The sequence below is a fragment of the Chelonia mydas genome, chromosome 1 (assembly GCF_015237465.2).
Source record: "Chelonia mydas isolate rCheMyd1 chromosome 1, rCheMyd1.pri.v2, whole genome shotgun sequence".
NCBI classification, from domain to species: domain Eukaryota; kingdom Metazoa; phylum Chordata; order Testudines; family Cheloniidae; genus Chelonia; species Chelonia mydas.
Window position 1 is genome coordinate 305,258,456 of NC_057849.1, and position 19,291 is coordinate 305,277,746.

General features: G+C 43.8%; 1 protein-coding gene across 4 annotated transcripts in view; it reads right to left on the minus strand.

The window, feature by feature from the left end:
- The window catches only part of AASS (aminoadipate-semialdehyde synthase), a 53,738-nt gene that overhangs the window by 4,523 nt on the left and 29,924 nt on the right, over positions 1-19,291 (minus strand). Inside the window, exons 15-23 of one of the 4 annotated variants that reach the window (XM_007068674.4) lie at positions 19,109-19,238; positions 17,885-17,995; positions 16,575-16,683; positions 14,652-14,792; positions 12,669-12,836; positions 9,901-9,996; positions 7,463-7,578; positions 4,751-4,839; positions 734-910 (exon numbers count right to left, since the gene is read on the minus strand). In XM_007068674.4, coding sequence (XP_007068736.2) covers positions 734-910; positions 4,751-4,839; positions 7,463-7,578; positions 9,901-9,996; positions 12,669-12,836; positions 14,652-14,792; positions 16,575-16,683; positions 17,885-17,995; positions 19,109-19,238 — 1,137 coding nt within the window. Of the gene's footprint in view, positions 1-733; positions 911-4,750; positions 4,840-7,462; positions 7,579-9,900; positions 9,997-12,668; positions 12,837-14,651; positions 14,793-16,574; positions 16,684-17,884; positions 17,996-19,108; positions 19,239-19,291 lie in introns of those variants that run through there. The other 3 variants (XM_037888957.2, XM_037888958.2, XM_037888959.2) reach the window with 3 other exon arrangements.

A 19,291-nucleotide genomic window follows, 5' to 3' on the forward strand; every position in this document is an offset into this window, starting at 1 on the left:
CCCATTCCTCAAAATGATCTAACATCCCTCCCATCTCTCCTTTAACATGATCCCTGAAAATCAAATCAGGAATCGGTCTGCACGGCTAGATTTGTATTTTAGTTAGTATAGAGTTATTCTGGGGTTTCAGCAGTGGGCCCTAAGACCATTCAGCATAAAGATTAGGGGGGGACTAAAAATGTCATGGAGTTTTCACTCTTAACCCATACTTTGTAGATCATTTTTAAAAGGCAGAAAAGCACTTTGGGACCTTCGGATGAAAGCTTCTATGTAGATGTTAGTCATTAATATGCCTTTGGTACAGTTTAGATTTTAAAATCTGATCAGTGACAAAGTGATTTAAGAAAATCACTAACATATCCACACCCAAAAATGGAAATTTTTTAAAAAAAAAATCAATTTAAGATGATATAGGAACAATTCAAGACTTTCTAAAGGTGGTTTATATAAACTATGGGCTAGTCTACACTGGCAACACTAAAGCCACCTCCACAAGAGGCGCGGCTCCCAGCACTAGTGCTCTGTCTACACTGGCGCTTTACAGCGCTGAAACGTGCGGCGCTCTTTTCACACCCCTGAGCGAGACAGTCACAGCGCGGCAAAGTGCCAGTGTAGACAAGCCATGCGTGCGCAATCTACATTTTCTAGAGGTAGCTGAACACAAAGAAAGGTGTGAAGCAATTCCCTAAAACAATAATTGTACAGTCATAGTATAGGATGAATAGGCACTTACCATCTAGAACCATCCTAGCAGCAATAGCTGTGGGGTACCCTACAGTTTTAGCCATTGAAGAAAATCCTTTATCATCACCATACACAACCAGACTGATGAATTTATCTTCCAAATGGCCAGATGGGTGCCTGATACCTATTTCATTTCTCATAATGATCATATCTCGTTCTCCAGCACCTAAAGAGACAAACCTAGATTATTATATATCATTTCTATTATGGTTATGCAGCGCTCAATTGTGCTAGGCACTGTGCACACAAGGAGAAGATCAGCTGCAGGCCCGTGAGCTGACAAATCAAGTGTGTGTTCTGCTTTAGGCTCTTATTTCTGATTGACCCAAACAGCCACCTGCCAGTGCTAAGCGCCTCATCCTGAACATTTCATATATAAAATAAACCAATTTAGAATGATAACAGTTCTGTAATATGGAGATTTGGCGCATCGGTCCTATTGAACTTACTTGGACTTCACTGGAGACTTTCCTTATTCACATCAGCATAAGTGAGATCAGAATCAGTCCCATGATATTAATTGAAAAGCCTTGTAACAAAGGGTTAGCTACATCAGTGGTAAAAGGCACACTGTACTTGGCTATGTAAACCCAGTCACGGAACCCTTGGAGAAGCAGAAAATTAACCCACAATGGTTCTGGGCTAATATGGCCATTTGACCAGCTAACCATTTTATAATGTAGTTCTTGTTCTGAAGATGCATCTTTATATGGCAGAATTATTAATATTCCCACCTTGGGTTATTTCACATGTCTGTTTAGCCGTCCATAAAATGGACATAGAATGGATACTGTGATTAGTCTTGATCCAACATGATTCTGAGCTCTCTGGTCCTGATTCTGCAAAGCACTTTAGCATGTGCTTATCTCAAAACATGTGCAATCCCGTTTGCTTCAATGGGACTGCTCATGTTATGTGCTCTGCAGGTTCAGGCCCACACTGCTTTACTTTTTCCACAGCACAAACCTTTGGATCAGCTGTATACACAGAACAAACAATTTACTAAGTACAACACTAATTTCTGTTAGAGTGGAGTTACCATTCATCACTGCTCTCTGTTAAGGCCTACTTTATGTGCTTTAAAATCCACATGCTTAAAATGCACAAGACTCAGACTGTCTTGAAATTTACTCTGCCTCATGGAGGTGCTGAATAGTGTTAGCTGGTCCAGACTTGGATCATTCTAAAATTCTTCTGGGTTTTGTTTGTTTGTTTGTTTTTAAACCCACACCTGGGGCTCAAACTATGGCTCTGATCCACCCCAAACTGATCTCAGTCACATGGGATTTAGCACATGGAGCATGGCACTCACTCCCCCTTGGGGTGGGGGATGTATATTGAAGAAGTTATTCAGGGTTAAGTGAGGAAAACAGCTGCAACCAAAAAATTTGAAATGGGACGTGCAGCAAGATTTGAGCTTTGTTGAAGCAGAGTTTGAGCCTTCAAAGGGAAACACTGTGGCCACTGAACCCGAGCTGCACCCATGCATTGTGAATTTGAACTCTAAGCATGGGAAAAATCTGAGAATGATCAATGAGCATGTTGTTACTCTCTGTCTCTGTTGAAGGGTTTTTTATACTTTTGGGAAACATGCCTTGAGTAGTACAGCTGATATAGAAGGACTAAGTTTTCTGGGGGTGCCCTTCCATCATATGAACCAGGATCTGGGGTGTCTTGCCCCTGTGGGGGTTCCAAACCCCTCTCCGTCATCCCCACTCTTGGCAGTCTGAGCCCGTTTCCCAGATTCTGCTCCCATCCCATGTCAGTCAGGATCTGGGGAGGACTGTCCCTCTGGGTGGGGAGCTGAGAACAGGCATGCTTGTGCCAAACAATGCTGGGACTGGGAGGAGGAGCTACGAATGGGCATGGCTTGGTACATAACAGAGGCTCACAAGCATAGACACTGCGGGGAGGGGTGGGGAAATGGGACGGAGGAAGGCAGAAAGGGGAGAGGAGAACATCCATTGAGATGAACAGAGCTGTTCACACATCTCAGTTATCTGGCCTTCTCATTCTGGAAGTGCCTAGTGGTGCCTTCTCACTCTCTTTGTCATCCAAACTATATTCATACCATGTGGAACAGCTTCCACAGGAGCGACAGAGCGCCCCATATCAGAATATCCCATAGTCTAGTGGTTAGGGGACACACTTGAGAGGTGGGATACCCCTTTTCATATTCCTTCTCCTCATCAAGGAAAGCGGGAAACTGAAACTGGGTCCCAGGTGAGCACCACTGGGCTAAAAGTTACAACGGAGGTCATCCTCCTATGCCCCTCCTCCTCGACCTGGCTGTTCCATGTAGTTAGGTGTGCTCTGAGCACCTCATTGGATCAGGCCCAGCAGACAAGACAGGTGTTCCATCTGCCTATATCCACCTGGTTTGAGGACTGCACTGGGGCTTAGATGTGGCAGGCACATACCCTGAAGCAGAAACTTAGGCACCTAGGTGACTTTTACAGCTAAAATTTGGTAGCTCATGAGTTTAGACATCTACAGGGTTAAGCAACAGCCAAGCGGGGGTCAACACTGAACTATGCTCTTTGTTAGCAATCTCGCTTGACTTTCTCCTGTTTGCCTTCAATAGGGAGAAATAATAAAGCATCTTTCAGGACTTGTCTACATAAAGACACTCAGGAAAATTAATCTGAATTAACTAAAGGTGTGAGTTTATAATAGATTACTTAAACTGCACTAAACCCCTGAATAAGAGCATCCACACAGAATTACAGTGACCTTACTTTGGTTTAACTTAGTTCACTTATTCTTTCACTCAGTGAATTAAGATAAAAAGTGTCCTTAATTCAGTTTAATTCTGAATAAGGGCACGTCTACACTTAAAAATTGCAGCAGCAGAGTCAAGATGCTACCTACGCCGACAGGAGGGATTCTCCCATTGGCGTAGATCAGTGGTCTCCAATCTTTTTATGCCCAAGATCACTTTTTGAACCTAAGGGCAACCCAAGATCTACCCCGCCCCTTCCCTGAGGCCCCGCCCCTTCACCAAAGCCCCACCCTGCTCACTCCATCCCCCCCCTCTCCCCGTTGCTCGCTCTTCCCCACCTCACTCACTTTCACCAGACTGGGGTAGGGGTTCGCAGTGTGGGAGGGGGCTCTGGGCTGAGCCTGGGGCAGGGGTGCAGGAGTGCGTGCAAGCTCTAGGAGGGAGTTTGGCTGCAGGAGGGGGCTCTGGCCTGGGGCAGAGTGTAGAGGTGCAGGAGGGGGTATGGGGTGCTGGCTCCAGGAAGGGGCTCAGGGATGGGGTGCAGTCTCCCACCAGGCAGCACTTACTCCAGCAGCTCCCAGTTGGCGGCGCGGTGAGGCTAAGGCAGGGTACCTGCATACTCTGGCCCCACACCGCTCCCAGAAGAGGCCAACATGCACCTGTGGCCCCTGGTGGATGGAGAGGGCACATGACTCCACGCACTGCCCCTCTCAGCAAGCACTGCCCCCGCAGCTCTCCCGGTCAATGGGAGCTGCAGGGGCGGTGCTTGCAGGCAGGAGCAGCGTGCAGAGGGAGATCCCTGCCCCACTGCCCCCAGGGCCGCGCTGGCCACTTCTGGGAATGGCGTGGGACCAGGGTAGTGAGTCTGCCTTCGCAGCAGCCACACTGCACCACCAGAGATCGCAATCAACTGGGAGATCCTCTAGGATCAGTCGATTGCGATTGACCAGTTGGTGACCACTGGCATAGATAATCCACCTCCCTGAGAGGGAGTAGCTAGGTTGATGGGAGAATTCTCCCATCAACCCAGCGTTGTCTACCCCAGGGGTTAGGTCGGTTTAACTGCATCACTCAGACATGTGGATTTTTGACACCCATGAGCAAGATAGTGAGATCGACCGAATATCCTAGTGAAGACCAGGTCTGAGAGCCTCCACACAGAGGGTTTGATGTGGTTTAACAATCCACTTTAAAATTCACACCTTTACTTAATCAGATTAATTTTTTTTGAGTGTGTGTAGGCAAGACCTCAGTTCAAACGTGAAATAATGCAGGCTCACATACCAAAGGGCAGCTTCAGCTCCATGTGCTTGGCAAGAGCCCCCACAATGGAGTCTGCTTTAGGAACTGGCTCATCTCCAAGTAACCCTAACCTGGTGAGAGAAAGACGACAGAATGAGATCATTGCTTTCCTCTGAAAGTTACATTCTACAATCCACAAAGTGAGGGACAAGGCCCTTAGTGTGCAATTCTGGGAGAGGAGCAATAGGACATCATGTAGAATTTTGACCCTGTACCTATGTAACCGAAAGCGCAACACGGTGGATAAAAAAAAAAAAAAAAAAAAAAAAAGTGATTTAAACAAATAAATTATTTTTTTCCTTTTGAGAAATAAACCTGTTTAAAATTAAATTTGAAATTATAACAACTCATGTGAAGCCTAAACTTACTAGAATATATTAAAATCAATGAGTCCTCCTCAAAATTTTAAATGAGTTAAAGGGTGGTACTTGATTAATTATAGAGACTCGGGGGAAAACATCTTTAACTTTTGAGGTCAACTCAAGCTATACTGTATATGCACACCACAATTTTAAGAAAGAAAAATCTATTTTCAGCCTTTCCAGTGGAATGAATGCTGGTATTTACATTTTTTCCAAATGTAAGCACTTTCCGTTGGTTGTGTAGAAAAACTTTTGCCTCAATTACTTTTACGTTCAGTTTAGCTAGCAGGAGCAGAGAGAATATTTTCTTCAGTTAGATCAATTCATTCAAAGCTGAGAAACCAATTAGAAGTTGGGGGGGGAGGGGGGGACAACAAAGAACAGGAAAGCTTGTTTTTCCTCTTCCCATCTAGAAATAAAAACCAGGTGGGAGAGAAGATCTACAAATTCTAAAAACCTGAAGGACATGCAGCCAGATTTTCAAAGCTATCTAGGTGACTAAAAAAAATAGATACCTTGGGGTATTTTCAATAAATAAATAAATCTGAGCAAGGAAGGCATCTAACCCCCACAGATTTCAAGGGGTTAGGCACTTAACCTGCTCAGTTTTGAAAACACCAATTGGCACCTATCTGCATCTTCAGGCACCTAAATATCTTCAAAAAGCTGGCCCATGGTGACCAGAAACAATTCATCAATTTACTGACGGAAGTTTCTTTGTTTAGTAAATCAGTTAGTTTTAAATGCGAAACATTTTTGATAATCTTTTTTTGCTTATGTATCCACAACACTTTAGTTCTAGTTAACACAAAACAATTTTTAAAATGCTGTTTTTGTGCATTTGTGTATGAGTTCTACTGCAAATCAGCATATTTTAATAGCTATACCAACCAAGGAGAATGAACCTTTAGGAAAAAAGTACAAATGCCAAACTAGATGAACACTGATCATTTAAATCGAGGTTTCCTGCTCACTGATTTAAATCAACCCACCCTGTGACTCAGCAGGACAGAAGCGCAAAGCATCTCTAGGATTAATTCCAGCAAAAAAATTCATCCATATGCACGGTGTACAGAGTAGATGTAATACTAGGTCACACTGCAGCAATAAACAAGACTTCTAACATCTTAGCAAAGCACTGTCCAATCTACAAATTAAAAACATGCTACATATCATCCCTGTGTCAGTGGAGAAAAAACGCAGGCACAGAAGAGGAGTGACTTCCTGAACGTGACGCAGCATGTCATCAGCAGAGCAGGAAGAGATTAAGTTCTCCTGGTTGCTAGTACCATATCCTAGCCACTGTGCTTCCTCACCTTGCTCTCTGGTGTCACCATGAAATCAGACATTACTAATTTTATCATTGACAAAGGTTAAGATATATTTTGCAAAGAAACAGAGCAGAGTATATGAACCCAGGTGACACAGTGCTCCAAAAATACTCTGCTGAGAAGATGCTAGGAAATACTTTGTGAATGGTGTTGCATTGGCAAATACTGGATTCCATTAACCCTCACCCCCACATACATCCCTCAAGATGTGTGTGGGCTTCTTTATGACTTTATTAAGTTTTTTAACAAAAAGCATACAACTAAACAGATAGCTACATAAAAGCACTAGTCCCTGTTAAAAACCATTAAAAAAACCATTAACTCCCATACACACCGGGGGGGGGGTGGAGGGGAGGAGAGAGAAGGGGCACCAATTATACAAACAGAATCAAACCAAAGTCACACTAACAGAGCTGAAGTGGATGTTTCGTCTGATTTCTATTTTCTATAGCACCATATTTCAGCAAACACATCATTGCGAGGATTGAGTATCAGTTCCCTAGCCCTCCAAAAGGTGGTGGTAGGGGACAAATTTTTGCTGTCTGAAATTATACTTTTTTTTTTTTTTTTAAACTTCAATGCATCCTTGTAGTTCTAGAAGACCTCTCCATTAGATCATGGCATTGCTAGTGGGATGCAAAATCATCACTGTGTCAATCAACTATCTGATTAACTGCAATGCAAGGAACTCAACAGAATGTACCTAAATATTTGATCTCTAGGGTCAAACGGGTTAATAAAGGGAGCTCTGTTCTGCAGCCTATCCCCATGCAACACGTCCACATGTGTAACAACTGCAGGATCAGGCCTTCCCAAATGTTTGTCACAATCATCAGACAACAGGTTTAAAAGTAAAGTTTAGAATAAAGCTCTGAATGAATATATCCAGTAAACCCTAACATTCCTGTTCTGGGCTACATACTTGGTTTCTAGAAAGGCTTTATTAAAAATAATAAAATAAAATAAAATAATAATAAAGAATCATGACTGGAATCTCCTACCATTCCACTGCTTCCAGCTGACTGTTGTCCTGTTCCAGTTTGCTGCAGATTGCGTCTCTCAGGACATCAGATTCGGCAGAAGGTTTGAGTCCAAGCAGCTTACACATCAGCTCTTTCTAGTTACAAAAAAATTCAAATAGCAAGTTACCACCTGCAGGCCTGGGACCTCTTCTCATACCCCTGGGATGAAGTTTTAGGAAACTAGCTAATCTAAAGGTGCAGGTCACTGAGGACAACTGAATACCTAGGGTTTGAGGGAGAGAAGAGAAGAAGGTCTGTGCTTCCAGTAAAGCAAGGGTAGGTCAAAATTCTAAAGTGCAGTGAGAGCCAATTGCCTCTTCTCCATGCTGCATGGAGCGAGAGAGGGGGCGGGCTGTGCACATGCGCACGCGCGCACACACACACACACACACACGCGGACAGTCTCGCCAGCCAGCACTCTTTTTGAACTACCTGTCTCTGCTTGGTCCTGCCCCCTTGCTCAGCAAGGGAAGAGGGGCATGGGAATGTGAACAAACAAAAAGTGGGGGAAGACAACACCGAACCCAGAACTGCTTTATGTTGAACTGGTGGCAAATGTCAGAGGAGCCAGAAGTTCTCTGCTTGGTTGGGGGGTTCTTAAAGCAGGTGAGAGCCAGGGGAATCCCATTTGGAAGAAGGGAGGAAACGGACTGGTGAGATGAGCAAGACCACCTGTTGGGGGGCAGGTCATCAGAAGGCCAGAACGCTGCATCAGTCGTCTAAGGGGTAGACACTTCAATTTACAAAAGGAAGGGGAAAAAAGGACAGAATAGCAGCAGCCTGCCAACAGCCCTGATTTTAGTCATCTCACAAATGTTTACCAAAAAATCCCTTCCTGTAACTTTCATACGCATCTTAGGGACTGAATATATTTTTCAGTAATGCTAATTATTGCTTGCTCCATGTTCTTCCAAAAATATAATAAGGTGATACATGTAAAGCAGGATTGCATGTATAAAGCAGGTGTCATCTGGCAGTTACAAAGACAGTTCAGCAGCAAGCCTCAAGCCATGACCTAGAAGATTGTACAAGAGAAATGAAATAAAAGGAAAAATTCTTAAGGAGTCATAGGAGAGGACAGCTCTGTCATGGTTAATACACGTGGATAAAATTCATTGAAATGGCAGTGTTGCCATTTCTCATGCTATTGCGAGTCCTATGACTGTTGGTGTTTTCCTTAAAGCCCCAGATCCTGGAGTCATGTTCACTGCAGAAGAAAAGAAAAAAACAACACTTGCAGAAAGTGGACATTTGTGGATGGGGAGGGTTTGGTCACAAACCGATTTTCCACAAAAAAACAGTTTACAAGAAAAATTTTCAGCCAGGCTAGATTCTGGGCTTTTAGGAGGTCTACATTGCAATAAGCCACCTGCAGCCAGCCTATGCCAGCTGACTTGGGTTTGCGGGGCTCAGGCGAAGGGCAGTTTAATTGTGGTATAGACACTTTGGCTCGGGCTGCAGCCTGAGCTCTAGGACCCTCTCACTTCATAGGGTCCTAGAGTCCATGCTCCAGCCCATGCCCAAATGTCTACACCACAATTAAAACAGACCCTTAGCCTGAGCCCCAGTCAGCTGGCTTAGGCAAGCCACAGCTTTTTAATTGCAGCATAGACGCTCTCAGAGGTCAAGCCTCTAATTGTATCCTTCTTAGCTACCCCCATCCCCAGTTGACCCTGTCCTACATTCACAGGCAGCCTTGAACAAAGGAAAAATACATTGTAGACCAGTCCCTTAGCTAGAGTAATCAGTGTAGTCCCCGTGACCTCAGTGGAGCTATGGTGATTTACACCAGCTGAGTTTCTGAACCTTGGGTGGCAGTTTGCAGAAGACAAATATCAGGAGAAACATCTAGGAGAAAAACTACATGTAAACTTAAGAACAAGAGAAGAATTTGCAAAACTGGTGGAAAGGAAGACAGCAGAGGAGGAGGGTAGGACTTGAGAATTTTCACTCTATATATCCTTGTGCATATTTTTAATTTCCTTGATGGATATTCTCATGTATTCATATGGGCAACCTGCATCAGAAAAGGCTTGTAAAAGCAATGCCTTGGCACAGGCGGGGCGCTGTATCTTGAGGAAATAAAATGCATGCTGAGAAGCCTCTGGTTTAGAGAGCATAAGAACAGCCACACTGGGTCAGACCAAAGGTCCATTTAGCCCAGTATCCGGTCTTCCAACTGTGGCCAAATGTCAGTGGCCAGTGAGAGCTGAATTATGAGCAATAAAGGCCATTAAGAATTCAACCTCCTTACACACACACACACACACACACACACACACACACACACACACACAGAACAGAACAGAACTCAACACAGGCTTCCCAGAAAAAAAGCAAATCCCCAACGCGACAAACAGAAAAAGATCAATGGAATGAAGGAAAGCAGAAAACCAAATAAAATCCTACATACTTACCCAGGTTATAGGTGGTGCCGTTGAGCTAAGCAAAGGATATGGATCTGGGTTTATTAAACCTAATTTTACAAAGCCTCCCACAGCTTTCGAATACCCCTAAAACAAAACAAAGGTGGCTATAAATGCTGCGCAGTCCAAGTTGATGCTCAGGTGAATATTTACATACTTGGACTACAGTCAGACAAGGACAAACAAAGCCATGATTAATATTACACACATGGGAAGACTGCAACAGTCAGACGTGATGCTAAAGGGGGTTTAACCTCACTGCCTTCCCGACTCCTTTCGATATGCTCTTTAACTGTAGAAGAAACAGCTATCCCTTCCCCCGCAAGCAGCATCAGTTCAACAGATTAAAAGGTTCAGCTGACTAGTACCTTTCCAAAGGAAAGCTTGTCACAATTGTTCAGCTGGCCAATAGCTAAATTAAAGACAAAGGACCTGATTCTGAGCTCACGCACCCCAAATTTTACATCAGTACATGCACAGACATCAGTGGATTAACTCCTCGTTTACACCACAGTAAGTAAAATCAGATTTGGGCTCAGAATGCCTAGGGTACAAACATATGGTCACTCTTCCTCCAGAAATATCAGAGCTGCAAACAGCATAGAAGTGGAATGCATTCTAAGGGACACTGTCAAGGTTGTTTGGCCTTTGCAATAAAAATCTCCTGACTGGTTTGAGTTGGCTTTTTTTTCCCCCCTCCTCCCCCTTTCTTTTAAAAGCATGTTTTATTTGAAGGTTTTCATTTAAAAAAAACAAAACAAAAAAAACAAAACCCAACTACTGCTTCTTGATTCTCTGACACTAAAAGACTTCATAAACAAAATGCTGCTCCATTTGTCAATTCTTCAAAGCAATGGGACATTAATTATTATGTAGACAGCACAGGATGCAGGAAAGACAAGAACCCAGGTTAACAATAAAATACACTCCCACAAAGGGCTAATTTCATTTAGAACAGCCTCCACGGTGGCTGGCACAGAGAAATCACATGGGCACACATGTTCTGCGGTCAAAGGGAAGGTCTACACTGCAATAAAGACAATGCCATGGCTGTTACTGGCCTGGGTCAGGTGACTTGCGCTCACAGGGCTCATTCAGGCTCCGAGACCCCACTCCCCTTGAGGGGTTTCAGAACCTGGACTCCAGTCAAGACATCTACATGCAATATTTAGCCCTGCAGTCCAATTCCAGTAAGCTAAAGTCAGTTGATTCAGCCTCTGAGAATCAGTGCTGCAGTTTGTTTGTTTTTACTGTAGTGTAGATGTACCCATAGAGACCAATCCAGACATTTCTGTTATATGACTTAATTCCTTACCTACTTAAGCTTAGATCCAGATAAGCCACTCTTAAACCAGTTTTCATGTCCATATAATGGGATTGCTCTGATTTAACTGTCAGTGCAACTCGTGTGTAGACAAGGCCTTACGTTCATTTTAAAAAAGTTTATGCTCAGGTTGAAGTCCACTCGATACCCACAGGACAGATTTAAAAGAAAAAGAAAAAAAGCAATACTGCAAGCTCCCCTACAAAACCCTGCCAATGTATTTCAGTCCTAAAATGGAGGGACCAACTCCTTGAGATAAGAAGGTAGTACAGTCTCCACGGCCATCATATCTTCACCTCACAGCTGAGAATACCAATTCATGCCAGCTAAGCTGGTGGATATTTTTTAGTTTATTTAAGTTCACACTTATCTACTAGGAACTAGATTTAGACCAACCATCATTTAGCATTTAAAAGTACCTAATAACCACAGTACCTACTGTAACAAAGTCATTTCACACAGGCCTTTAACATATTATTAGAGCTTCTGACCAATATAAACCATACTTGGACTTAGAAGGTTCCAATATATCCTTCACTAATTCCTTGAGCCATCTCTGCCACCTGCTTTTGCACAAAGACAGAAAGGGACCAACTCAATCCTTTTGGAATATAATAGAGTGGAATTTTCATGATAAAAAAAAATTTCACACCACACCTCCTCATTCATGTCCACAAAATGCCAAAAACAAATCCCTGTGGCATAAGCTTCACCTCAGAGGAAGATGAGCAAAAGAGAAAGAAGGAGACATCAAATTAATCTTATCACTCACAAAAACTAGCTCTAATCTTCCATGTGTTTTTAAGAGAGTTGGCCAGAGAGTGCTTCTTATTATTATTATTTTGTTTTGTGCAAGACGACAGTTTTTCTTCAGAATTTCATTAAAAAATACAAGTTTCAGGAACCATCCCTGCCAATTTCTTAAAACATTTCTCCCCCGCGCTGTTGGGGGTTCAGAAACCCATGCAAATTGAATAGTTAAATAGGGAAACAGGGAAAAATTATTCTTGCTTCTTGGACACAGCAAAGTGCAGTCATATCCACAAAGAAAAGCAAAAACTGAATTTTTTGGGTCCCTTTTGGCTACAGCAATCACAGGTATTACTTGCAACAATAGCAGGTTAAAAGTTATCACTGAAAATGTGACAGTTTGACAATAACCCTTCAAAAAGAAAAGGAGTACTTGTGGCACCTTAGAGACTAACCAATTTATTTGAGCATAAGCTTTCGTGAGCTACAGCTCAAGCTCACGAAAGCTTATGCTCAAATAAATGGGTTAGTCTCTAAGGTGCCACAAGTACTCTTTTTCTTTTTGCGAATACAGACTAACACGGCTGTTACTCTGAAATATCCCTTCAATTCACACTATTAAAAATTTGTCTAATTTGAACAAGACTTTAATTTTAAAAAACCTAGAAAACATCTAAGAACTTACCTTATACCTTAAGGTGCCTCTTATCAAGGTGTGGGCTGACTGAATACCATATGGTTCAGCATATTTTGTACTGTCCCTGTTGGGAAAACCTTCCAAATTTAATCCTGGGAAAAAATCCATGACAGCAACAGAATCAAGCAAAGCTCCTCCAGCTGGAATATTAACAATCTAAGAATTGTAAAAAAAATAAAAATAGGCAGGTAAGTGCACTGTATTTTAGGTTGTTTATTCAAAAGAACATTTCTATTTTCAATGCCTATTGCAGATTAGTGCTATGCTTTATACTCAGTAACAAGGGACCCAATTCTGATCTCACATCAGTGAGAATCTGGAATAACTTCACTGATTTACACCAGTGTAAGACAGATAAGATCTGGCCCTTGACTAGCTTGCCTTTCGAAAATTTAAGTTTTGTGGGGAAGAGGGATTGGTTTGTTTTAAGATTACAGTAATCACTCTCCACCATGTGCCCTGGATATAGCATCTGCACCCATGAACATCTTCAGTTGCCACTAAAAAGCAAGCAAATGTACAGAATACCCTGTTAAAGAAGAAGAAAAGAATGGGATGACTAATTCTATTATCAGTGAGGCCTAAAACCTTGAACCCTGCTTTCTTCAAGCAACTGAAGCACCGATCTGCTATACTGCATCAACACCAATTCCTTTTGTGGCTTCTAAGCAAGGCGGCGACGTTTCCTACTCAAAAGCCATCCGTAGCAGCAAAGCCTGCAGCCATGCCACAGGAATTTATTGTGTGTGTTGCTTAAGACACATGTGGAGGAAAGCCCACACAACAGTCAAAGAGAACTATGGATTTGGGAGCAAGGAGGAGAATTGCTGCATTTACCAAGAGACCCACAGAGCCTTTCATAACAAATCCTTGACATCCATGATCTAACTTCAACTAGCAATGGGTGAACCAGCACATAATTAAACAAACACTTCTCCATCTACCCACATGGCCTTCATTTGAAATTTGGACCAATTTATTTTTTTTCCACATAAAAATCCAGTTCACAATTCATTTTCCATGGTACCCGGAACAATGAAACCCTGAAATGTCACAAGAAAGCCTCTCTGGAGATCCAAGGGGTTTGGATAATCATCCACACTCTGGGATGCCTATATACTGACTGAACCTCTGGACACTTAGTGGTGCACCCATCAGTAGTTTATCTGAGCAAAGTAGAGTGGGCCAGAGGAACAAGCACAGGCTTGGAAGCCAGAAACTCAGATTTCTAAATCTGGCAATGACACTGTCTTGCTGTGTTCCCTTGAACAAGTCAATCTCATGCCAGGGTTCCTCCTAGCAGTGAATATTTCTGTGCCCATTTTACAAAGTATTACTATTGATGTGATATGGAATTTTGCCTTTTATTACAATAAGGGCTCGTGCAATACCCAATGAGATGCTGACCACCCCCAATGCAACAATGCACAGCATCAGTTATTACTACTTTTTAGCACTGGTATTATGGGACCATCCAGGCACCTCTCCCACCCCTACAAAGGAGATCAGGGATTTTTCTAGGCACTGTACAAAGAGAGTAAGAGGCAGTCCCTGCCCTCAAAGAATTCACAATCTAAACAGACGAGAGACAAAAATTAGGAGAAAGGAAGCCTCTTCATCCCTGTTTTACAGAAAGGAAATGAGCACAAGGAGATCAAAGTGACTTAACAGGGTTAAGCGGCAGGGTTGGGGCCTGAACCCAGATCTCCCTCCCAGTCCAGTGCCTTAGTCACAAGCCCATCCCTCTTCGCTGCCCTCAGACCTCTGCAAATATTAGCCTGATAGTAGCAAGGAGGCATGTCACTTTATGCATACAGATAACAGGTGACAGAGTGACAATTACTTAAACGCAGTTTATGTATCTGTCAGTAGCTTAAAAATAATGCAACAGCTCACAAATCCCATTTTCCTCTTCAGCCTAATACCATCTTCTCTGCTTGTGTTTAAATAGAAGGATCAGGATTACTTCACCTCTCCATCTTTTAAATATGTGGCAGATTGAACTGTATTCAACAGAACACCCTGTGGACTCCAACTGAATTTGTATCGCAGAGGATTATCAGAATATTCAGGAGCTGGCAGGCCACCGCAGAAGGAAGTGTATGATATAACCTGCAAATATAAAAATAAATCCACAAGTCGCATATGATCAGAAAAAGATATACAGCATCATCCAGCTAGCAAAAGGAATCAATCACCACCTGCAATACTCAGTTACCTATGTTTAGTAAATCATTCCTCAGAAGGCCTGAATTAGGCAAAGAACTGAGATTATTCTATGCCAACAGTGCCAAAAATATTTATGATTTTCACATATAACAGGCCACAGAGCGAGTTTATTCATGGGACTTTCATCTCTGAAGGTATTGGGGCAGAACCACAGCTGGTGTAAACGGTCATCACTCCATTGACTGCAACTGCTTGAATTGTCCATTTACACCACCTGAGGAGCTGTCCCCTTCAGCTCCCATCTGGAAGAGGTCACAGATGAACAATGCAATATATAATGGGGCAAATTCATTCCAGTGAAGCACCACTCACATCAATGGAACAGTAGCATCCAACAGTTATTTAGCAGAACTCGTGACACAATTTGTTGGCTTAGCAATAGAAATTGTACTGAGACCACCGCTTGGGGCATCCTGGTGGTAAATCTGAGCCAACAAGCCAAAAACTAATTGGGCCTGGTGACTAGCTACCCTTTGCTACCTTCCCCTTCTGTGGAAAGCTTGAGGCAGATTAGCAGGGCTTTGAGAGACCACTGGGACTGCCTTTGTTTATGGAGGTATTTATGTGCTGGTAGAGGAATTTAGTTGACAATGCTGTCAATCTTGCACATTTCACAAGCATTATAGATAAGAAAATATTAGGCCAGATCCATTGCAGCCAATGGAGTTTAGCTAATTTACCCTCACGCCATCTGGGCGGGTGACTCAAAGGTGATGATCCACACTACTAAGTCAGATAGCCAAATAAGAACCCCCATTCTGATCTCTCACCCTGGGCAGAATGCTGGGACAATGGAGAGACAGCATGCTCAGCCTGAGGAGAAAGAGCATCCTGCTTCACTCAGCAGGGACTTCTCTGGCCCACAAGGACTGGCACTGGCAGGTTGCCCGGGAAGAGCTGACTCAGTCCTCCTGAGTCACCAAATGGAAACTACGAGCAAGAGGCTTCGTAGGCTTTAAAGTGAGCCAAAAGGAAAGGGATTCGTTGATGTGCATATGGACCCAGGAGCTAGATATGGGTAATTATGAAAATTCACAGCTGTTACTTTAAGTTTAACAAAACTATGGCTCTAGCACTGAGGAAGTTGCAGCAGGCATAGAGCATTTTCCAGATCATTCATGGCTCTTCTGTTCAGGGGGAAAGAAAAAAAAAGTTGATTTTTAAAATAGAAAAACAATATTCACTAGTGACCCTTATGGCCACTGTTCTCTAGGAAACACTTCCTCCAAAAACAAGCAAACAAAGTGGCGAAGTCCTTTCCAGAGTAAAAGCCATACCACCTTAAGAGCTTATGATAAATGGCACAATGTTAAATGCTATTTGTCTGAGGCAACGTAATTAAGCCAATTAGTCAGATTCATTCATTTTAAAATGTAAGTTGTTCACTGGCATTATACTTCTAGTTTAAAGCACAGCTTCACAGCTATTCTAGTGATGTAACTCAGTTTAACCCTCTGTGCAGACATCACAAGGGGAGTGCCAATGCACTTTGTACTCGCATTTAGCATCATCACGCAATCCAAGTTCTGGGCACCATTGATTGAAGGCCTCTAGAGACAGTAAGTTACCGAACAGTAGCAAAGACAGGTTCTTGCTGAAGGAATGACAGTTTTGTTAATATAGCTTTGACAAAACTATGCATGTGCAACTCATCCACCACCTTACCGTAGCGCCTACATCTTTCGCCTTATCAATACAGTCCATCGCCAACATATGATCGAGGCCAGGATCCAAACCTATTTCACCGACAACCGTAATACCAGCAGCTTCTACACTAAAATAATAAAAAACACGGTATTGTCAGAATATTGCACAATATTCCTGAAGTCTAACGTGACAAGCGATAGCCCCATGATATCCATTGTCAGCCATGGACAAACTAGAAATGCTAGAACAGATTCTGTACTGAGCCTGGGAAATGGGGGTATAAGCCTTTAACCCAGTGGTCGCCAACCTTTTTACGCACAAGATCACATTTTGAATTTAAGATCAACCCAGGATCTACCCTGCTCCTTCCCCGAAGCCCTGCCTCTTCCCCAAGACCCCACCCCGCTCACTTCATTCTCCCCCTCCCTCCATCACTCACTCTCCCCCACCCTCACTCACTTTCACCAGGCTGGGGCAGGGTGTTGGGGCGTGGGAGGGGGTGCAGGCTTTGGGCTGCGGCTGAGGGGTTCTGAGTGTGGGAGGGGGCTCTGGGCTGAGCCTGGGGCAGGGGGGCAAGCTCTGGGGGAAAAGAGAGAGAGAGAGAGAGAGACAGAGAGAGATATTGGGTCCAGGAGGGGGCTCCAGGCTGGGACAAGGGTGCGGGGAGTGAGGTGCAGGCTCCAGCCGGGAGGCGCTTACCCCAGGCGGCTCCCGGCCAGCGTCACAGTGGGGCTCAGGCAGGCGGCATGCCTGCCATGGCCCCACGCCACTCCCGTAAGAGGCTGGCTGCTGGCACGTCTCCGCGGCCCCTAGAGGGGAAGGGGGACAGCGGGTCTCCATGAGCTGCCCATACCCCGCAAACGCCACCCCCACAGCTCCCATTGGCCAGTTCCCAGCCAATGAGAGCTGCGGGGATGGTGCTGGGGGTAAGGGCAACACATGGAGCCACCTACCCCCACACCAGGGGCTGCAAAGACATGCCAGCAGCCAGCCACTTCTGAGCCCCGCTGCGCCACCAGACTTTTAGCAGCAAGGAGACCGTGACCAACTGGCAGAGTCTCCAGGATTGACCAGTCGATCGCAATCGATGGGTTGGTGACCACTGCTTTAACCCATCTTTCAATGGGGGCTAAGTGCCTACATATCTGAGGATCTGGGCCTTAGTCTCTTGGATTCCGTTCCATCTGTAGAATGCAGATAATAGCGAGTCAGGAGACACTGAGAGCATAAATACATTAACTGTTGTGGGGCATTTGAATAGTACGGTAACGGGGCCATGTAAGTACCTAAGAAAGAAGTCACATCTCATTACTGATCTTTTGACCTACCTTTCTTGGAGTTCTTTCATAGCTGGTGTTAGGTAGCTGGCTGTCACTAAGTTTACTTTGCTGTCAATGCACTTCTTAGCAACTAAAGGATGTGCTGAGTAAGGCAGCAAGCTATGAACAAAAGAAAAATTGTATGTCAAAATCTGACTAGTTGCTGGTGTTTTCATTGGAAGAAAATTTGCAAAAAGTTTATCTAGGTGAGGTCTATTAACACAAGGGGCCTCCGTCATTGATCTGAATGCAGTTTTTACACTAATGCAAGTGGGCGTGAATTCCTACCAAAGCGGAATGACACTGTTTTACACGCACTTGGAACTGCTACAAGTGACTGTACAAAATGCAGGGCAGCAGAGGAGTTCAAATTCTCTCAACCCTTTGCAGGCCCCAGCTTTCAGTGCCACCTTTGTGAAAACAGAACCGGGCCCTCGTTTCCCAGTACCACATTCTACACTGGTGTGCTAAATGTTTAACAGATTCAAAGTAGAATGCTGTCTTGGAAGAAGCTTTCATTAAAAGTCCTGCTAAACCATCTCTAGAAGGGCACAGGATGCCTGAAAAGGAGATATCACTCAGGACAAGTTCAGCGAGGGGGACCCAATGGCAAGCACTATAAAGCAGTTTCCATCCCTACTTTAATGATAGTTTTAATGCTCAGAAAGGAAACCTTTTACTCTTCAAGCATTTGACAGTAATGGCCAAATTTTCCGAATTTGGCCTCTGTACATGTGCATGCAATTTAGCAAGCACCAATGACTGTATGTGTTTACAACGTAACTTGCACATACAGGTGATGGCTTTGTGGGTGAATTCTGTCCCCCAAGTAGGCACAAATGTTTGTGCAATTAACACTGCATGCCCACGAAGGAGCTGAACAGAGAGCCATTTGAAAATCTTGCCTCAAAGTTATCTTTAACAACAAAGAAGAGATTACACTGCATTAGATACAGTCCTGGTGCTCTTGTGTGCAGAGAGATGGGGATGTGGCTAGTCACTATCTGCCCCCCAACACACTTCATCTCCACCCCGTCCCCAAGTGCTGTGAGTTGCGGGGGGGGAGAAGGACTATGCTGGCTTTACATCACCCAGTGATTCCCCGTACCTTGGTGGAATCCCCAGTAGCAATTTAAAGGCAACTACATGGGTGACTTGTGCCACTGAAGAAATGTAAAGGAGCCCTAGCAAATCTCAGGATCAAACCCTCTGTATTTTAATCAGCATTCTGACCTGATCACAAGGTCGTGTTTCTTCACCAAGGAGGACAGTTTATCCTCCTGCTTAATGATATCCACATGAACAGAAGTAACATTGTTGTATTTCTTGGTCAGCTGGCCAAGTTGCTCCTTCATGATGGATGCTATTTAAAAAATATGAATGTCAACCGTTACACAAGTGAAAATTATTCTTACT